Below are 6426 nucleotides of genomic sequence, written 5' to 3' on the forward strand. Positions count from 1 at the left end.
TCATGCACAATGGGATCAGAACATGGGATCCGTAAGATTTTCATTTGCTGATTTTCAGAAGTAGATTGCCAGGCCTTTCTACCTAGTCTGTCTTAGTCTGGAAGCCCCGCTGAAACCTGTTCAGTATCACAGCAACATGCAAGCCTGGGTGGTGACCACACTTGAGATGTATCAGCTGAGAATCTAAGCCAGGCCTCCTGCACGGAAGGTGAGAATTCTACCGCTGAACTACCACAATACCAGTACCATACCTGGGAAATTTATAATAAATTTATCTGATACAATAAAATTATCTAATAAACCATTCATATTAAAAAATCCCAATTACCCCCAAAATGTCTTTTATTCCTTCTTCCCCTTTCCCCCATTCAGAATCCAATCAAGGATCAGGCATTGCATCTGGTTGTCATGTCTCTTGCTGTGTGCCCTTGAGTTGATTCCGACTAATAGCAACCCTCTGTTATAGAGGAGAACGGCCCCATAGGGTTTTCTTGGCTGTAATTGTCAAGTATTTCTCCCACGGAGCAGACCCTTCGGTTAGCAGTCTAGCGCCTAACCATGGCGCCACCAGGGCTCCTGTCTCTTCTCTCTTAATCTAGAAGAGTCTCCCTGCCTGTTTTGTGTTTCCTGACGCTGGCCAGCTGCCTTGTCAAGAATCTCTACTCTGTTTTGACACCAAGCGCCAAGATGTCTGAGTCCTAGCGCAGACTCAGATCGGAGTCGACAGATCGAATTAACCCTAATATTGTATGAACTCCCATGGCCATTGCTGGGGAACCCTAGGAAACTGCCTTGCTGTACCCACACCTGGTGATGGAAGTCCCCTACACGTCAGCATAAAAAATGCACTACTCCCTGGCCTTGAGAGGGACCAGTTCTTGTTCTTGACAGACTCCTTGTGAGGGTGGGGCCTGCCTGTCCTTCTTCACTTCCCATCCTCACTGATCCCCAGGAGGAAATGGAAGTACTACAGATTTGCTCTCCACTGAACTCCCTGCCCTAGCTGGGGTGGGAAGGGGAGGGGAGGGGAGAGGAGGGGAGGGGAAGGGAGGGAGGGGATGGCCTTGGCCTGTGCTGACCTCCTCTCCCCTCCTCGGTTTCTGCTGTCCTCGAGGCTCAACCTCTCAACCCTTCACACCACTTTGTTCCCTGCCCCCTCCCCCCCCCCCCCGCCCCATGACACCCAGCATGGGGTGGTGGGTGCTTTCCAAGTGATCCTGGACAAAAGGTGAAGGCTGCATCCTTGGGGTGTGGCTTCTTCTCAATAATCGGCTCTGTGAGTCAGAGACAGCTGCTGTCCTGGACCCCCATGGCCTCGTGGAAGCAGTCGATGGGATCAGCAGGGAAGCGTTAACAGGAATGAAGGGGGAGGGGAGAGGTGAGTTAAGAGCCACCACTCTCGGGGGGCAGGGGCAGAGATTTCCGCTGGCAGCATCTGGCCAGGCTCAGCCCTCCCTCTCTCAAGCTGACGGCCACTTAGTGAGCGTCAAGGAGGCTGGCCCAGGCATCCCAAAGCCTCCTAAGCCCTGACTTATTTTCCCCAGGGGCCCTCCCGCCCACCCTCTGAGCTCGGGAGTGTTGTGCTAAGTAAGCCTCAGGCTCAGGCGGTGTGATGATCAGAGGAAAGCACCTGGCCCTGCTCTTGGAAATGCCTAAGCTATTTCAAGACAATTTCTTTGCAGCTTCTTCATTTGGGAGTCTCTGGGTAGTGCAAATGGTGAATGAACTTGGCTGCTAACTGAGAGGTTTGGGTCGAGTCCACCCAGGGGTGCCTCGGAAGAAAGGCATGGCAATCCATCTACCCGTTGCCATCAAGTTGATTCCGACTCATAGTGACCCTATAGGGCAGAGTAGAACTGCCCCCATAGAGTTTCCAAGGAGTGCCTGGTGGATTCAAACTGCCAACCTTTTGGTCAGCAGCCTAGCACTTAACCACTATGACACCAGGGTTTCCAGGCAATCAATCTACTTTAGAAATATCAGCCATTGAAAGCCCTGTGGAGCACAGTTCTGCCCTGACCCACATGGGGTCGCCACTGAGTTGACTTGACAGGGGCACTGGTTTCTTTTCCTTCAGTTGATCCCACCCCTGGGAAGGTGGGTGGAAGCAACAGGGGTCTGCACCCTCCACAGCAACTAACCCACAGTCTCACGCACAGTAACTGCTTAGGGCCTGTCTGCGAGTTCCTGTGGAGGGGGGCTGGCCTGCTCAGAAAGGGCTGGGGAACGGAACCCAGAAGGGAAGGGCAAGGCCTCCATGTTAGGAAATGGAATTCAACATGTGTGGCACTGGGTGGATTGTACAGGGTGTTGGGTATTGTTTAGGGAGAGCAGACTCGCGTCTCAAAACATCCTCGTCAGCAGCTGGCATGGCGTACGGAAGCTTCCAGGAGGGCACGTGGCACGGGAAATCCCTGTAACGTGCCACATCCTTCGAAGGACCCATTCACCCAGAGAAGGTGCATTCGCCCAGACAGGGCACATTACCCTGGGGACCCTTAATGGCACTTGAGTAGCTCGAACCCATTACAGAAGACATCACGTAGGCTTAAAGCTCAAAACCCCCAAAAAACCAAACCCGTTGCCATCGAATCAATTCCGACTCATGATAACCCCGTGAGTTACACAGTAGGGGTTTTCTTGGCTGTAATCTTTACAGAAGCAGATTGCCAGGCCTTTCTTCCACTGTGCCACTGCATGGGTCTGAACCCCAATAGCACACATTCTTTTAAGAAGAGATGAAGAGATGCAGAGTGGAGGATCAAGTTCTGACTGAGCACCACTAAAGGGCATTTTTAACTTCAAAATCTGTGCTGTGTGATAGAGGGCAAACGTGTAAGCTGTAGGGGCAAATGGAGGCTGGAAGGACTGTCTCTACACCTCTGCTTGTCCCTTGAGGCCCTGAGCGCAGGCAGGAATCCCAACTGTGGGAAAAAGGTCTGCTGAATCAGCACAGGCCGACTACCAGCCTGCCCATAACACATGCGAGATGGGTGAGCCCAGAGCCAAGGACAGCAGGGCCCTGGTTCTGAGTGAAAAGCCCAACGCTAGTCCCCATCCTGCCTGGGGTGAACACAGCAGCCCTCCCCTGCACTGGCTAGCATCCACTCTAAAGACACAATTAGTCATCCACTTGTCAAGCAAGCGCCTGCTCAGAGGGGGTCTGGCAAAGAGACGGCTCCTCCCAGCAATGCCTCCTCCACCCGAGGGCTTCTCTCCAGCATCCATTGTCCCCAGCAAAGGACACTGTGGGCATTTGCAGAGAGCTGACAAGGAACCAAAGCACCACGCTTGCTATTTTTAACTGTCTGGTGACCTCCTGCCTTCCAAGACCAGGTGCTTATGAGGAAGAGGAAGCCACTGCAAAGTGACTCTGTACCCAAGGTGGCGGCCTGCCTTGGCTGAGGGTGCTCAATTCTGGTAACATGGACTTCCCGACTGGCAAGTAGGTTTCCAATGGAAATACAGGCATCAAAAAAAAAAAAAAAAAAAAAAGGGCCGGGCCAATGAGCAGCCTGGAAATACAAGACACCCCTCTGGATGTTCTTAGGCAAGACAGTGGGGTCAGACCTGATCTGAGAGCTACCCAAGGATGCACCTAACTCAGGGTGGGAGGGGTTGCTTGGGGCGCCCAGCTGTGCTGTGGGGGTCTTTCTCCTGCCTCTCTCACTGGTACATGCCAGGCTTGTCTGCAACCCCAGGGAGATGTGCCAAAGCTTGCACAGCTTGGCAGCAACAATAAACATCGGGGCAATTACGGGTACCTTCTTTCCATCTATATAAGGTCACCAGGAGTCAGAACTGACTCCAAGGCACTGGGTTTTTGTTTTTTTTTTTTTCTTTCAGTCTGTGTGCTTCCCACATTGCTGACTATGCAACTTGGTTTTCAAATGGGCTTAAACAGAAAAGGCAGCTTTCCCTTTTTCCCCTGCAAGTATTATTGCTACTGCAATATCGAGGCCACTTTCCCTGCTGGCCTGGCGATATGACACAAACCCGCTGCTTTAGGAAACCGGGCAGGAGGGGTGAGCGGCTGTTGAGCCAAGTTCCTAGGGTGGGGTGGTCGTTACTCTGGGGTGATGCACGGAGCAGGGCCCCAGGTGGGAAGGAGGAAGCCCAAGGCTCCTGGGCAAGGACAGGCTGAGAGCAAAACCGCAGAAGTCCAAGGGGCTCGTCCCCGGCGACACTTTGGGGGGGGGGGGTGCGGGAGGAGGCCGGTGAGTGTGCGGGGCTGCGGTGAGCGCGCCAGACCTTCCTTCCTGCCCTTACCGGACGCGGCCTAGAGGCTCCGCAAGCGACCGGGAGCGAGGCGCGGCCCGGGCCACTGATGGAGTCCCCTGGGTGGGTGGGCCGGCGCCGCGGGAGGGCCCTGGTCCTACCTGCCCGGCCTCGGTGGCCTCCTCCTCCTCCGCGAGCTCCCCCTGCCCCTCCTCGGGCGCGGCCGTGGGCTCTGGGGCTCCATGAGGCGGTGGCACGGGAGCCTCGCTGGCTTCGGCCGGAGACTCCGGGGACGCAGTGGCCGCCCCGCGGCGCACCAGTAGCCAGGCGAGCAGCAGCGCCAGCGCGGTGACCAGCACCGGCAGCGCGGCCAGCAGCTCCGCCGGCGCCTCCATCGCGCCGCCAGCCGCCGGACTGGCCACTGGGCACCGGAGCTCGGCCGCCCGTCGCGCCCCGCCCCAGGGCGGAGCCCCTGAGCGCCCCGCCCCGGCCCGCCCCCGGCCCCTGGGTGATCCAGGGGGCCGAAGTCCCCCGCCCTGGGAAGGCCCGATAAGGGCAGTCCTGGCGCTCTGCGCACAACCGGGCTATCTGAGCTCAGGCTCATTTTGAAAACCACGTTTGAAGGGCTCAGTATCAGGCGCCCTTAGACTGTTGCCATCACTCCGTATCTTTCCAGCCAGCCAGGTCCAGACGACCTTTTTTAGAAAAATGTGGAAACGCAAACGCTTGTTCGGGAACGTTAAGACACAGAAAGCCCAGGTAGGTTGTGAGCAAGGCAGTGAGAACCGCGTGCAGACGCGCCAACGCTTCGTCCATTCCTGGGGCTGTTCTAGGGTTTTTTTTTTTTTTCCAGAGCCCGTCGCAGGCCCTTGCCCCTCCCGGGTCGCGCGCGACCCCGCAGCAGCTTCACAAGGTCTTGCTGTCACGCGGCTTCCCCCCAAGATCCAAGGCCCGTTTCTAGCATGCAGCGTGGGGTGCGTTGGGTCAATACTATTTCTTTCCCTCCCGACTTTTCCTCTGTGCACAGTTCTGGACTATATGGGGGTGCTGTGTGGACAGTGAGAAGTCTACTATGTTGCTTTTCCAGTGTTACAGTGCCCTGTTGCTGAAGTGTTGTTTGAGATGTGTTATAAAAAAAACCCGTACTTCTCTACAGCTCCCACTCACTCTTAGTGATTGTGAATAAACATAGGGCAGGTGGTGTGTCAGGTACTGACAGACATTAGGCCTGTTGGTGAGAAAAAAGGCTCCAATTTTCCCTTTTTATTGGAATTTTATTGTGCTTTAGGTGAAAGTGGAAACCCTGGTGGTGTAGTGGTTAAGTGCCACGGCTGCTAACCACAGGGTCAGCAGCTCGAAGCCACCAGGCGCTCCTTGGAAACTCTATGGGGCAGTTCTACTCTGTCCTATAGGGTCGCTACGAGTCAGAATCGACTCGATCGACTCGACGGCACTGGGTTTGGTTTTGGGTAAAGTTTACGTGCAAGTTAGTTTCTCATTCAGAACTTTATAAAAAAATTGTTTTGTGACACTGGTTGCAATCCCCACAATGTGACAGCACTCTCCCCCTTTCCACTCTGCATTCCGTGTCCATTCGTCCAGTTTTTCTGCCCCTTCTTGTCTTCTCGTTGCCTGTTTGGTCTTGTATATTTGACTGGACTGAGAAGCATGTTCCTCAAGCATGTTATTGTTTTATAGTGCTGTCTAATCTTTGTCTGAAGAGTGGGCTTTGGGAGTGGCTCTACTTCTGAGTTAGCAGGGTGTTCGGGGGCCACAGTCTTGGAGGTTCCTCCAGTCTGTCAGACCAGTAAGTCTGGTTACAAGGCTCCAGTTTTCACATTTAACACCTTTTTTTTTTTTGGGGGGGGGGGGAATTCCAGTGTCCTGTAATGCCTGCTGAGGCCAGATTCGAGGGGTTCTTTCTAAATGGAAGATACAAGTTGGCTGCCCTCAGCCTTCTTCTAAGCTCCATGATGACAAATAGGATCTCTGCAGAGCTGAATCCCGGCATCTCAGGACACTGAAGGGGACACATGTTTCCCTTTAGTGATGGTTGACAAAAAACGTGGGATGGGCATTAGCTCTAGGCTACTGCTCGCTCTTGCCCACCGAGGCCCTGTCAGACAGCATGTATTGACCTGATTGTGCCCTGTCCCGTCCGCCTTGCTTTAAGGTATATTTTAAACAGGTCTACATTATATGGGAAAG

General features: G+C 54.3%; 1 protein-coding gene across 1 annotated transcript in view; it reads right to left on the minus strand.

Moving 5' to 3' along the window:
* The window catches only part of MXRA7 (matrix remodeling associated 7), a 31177-nt gene extending 26526 nt beyond the window's left edge, over positions 1 to 4651 (minus strand). Inside the window, exon 1 of the mRNA XM_049858806.1 lies at positions 4380 to 4651. Coding sequence (XP_049714763.1) covers positions 4380 to 4613 — 234 coding nt within the window. The 5' untranslated portion in view covers positions 4614 to 4651. The remainder of the gene's footprint in view (positions 1 to 4379) is intronic.
* Positions 4652 to 6426: the final 1775 nt, after the last annotated feature.

Source organism: Elephas maximus, chromosome 19, assembly GCF_024166365.1.
Source record: "Elephas maximus indicus isolate mEleMax1 chromosome 19, mEleMax1 primary haplotype, whole genome shotgun sequence".
Lineage (NCBI taxonomy): Eukaryota > Metazoa > Chordata > Mammalia > Proboscidea > Elephantidae > Elephas > Elephas maximus.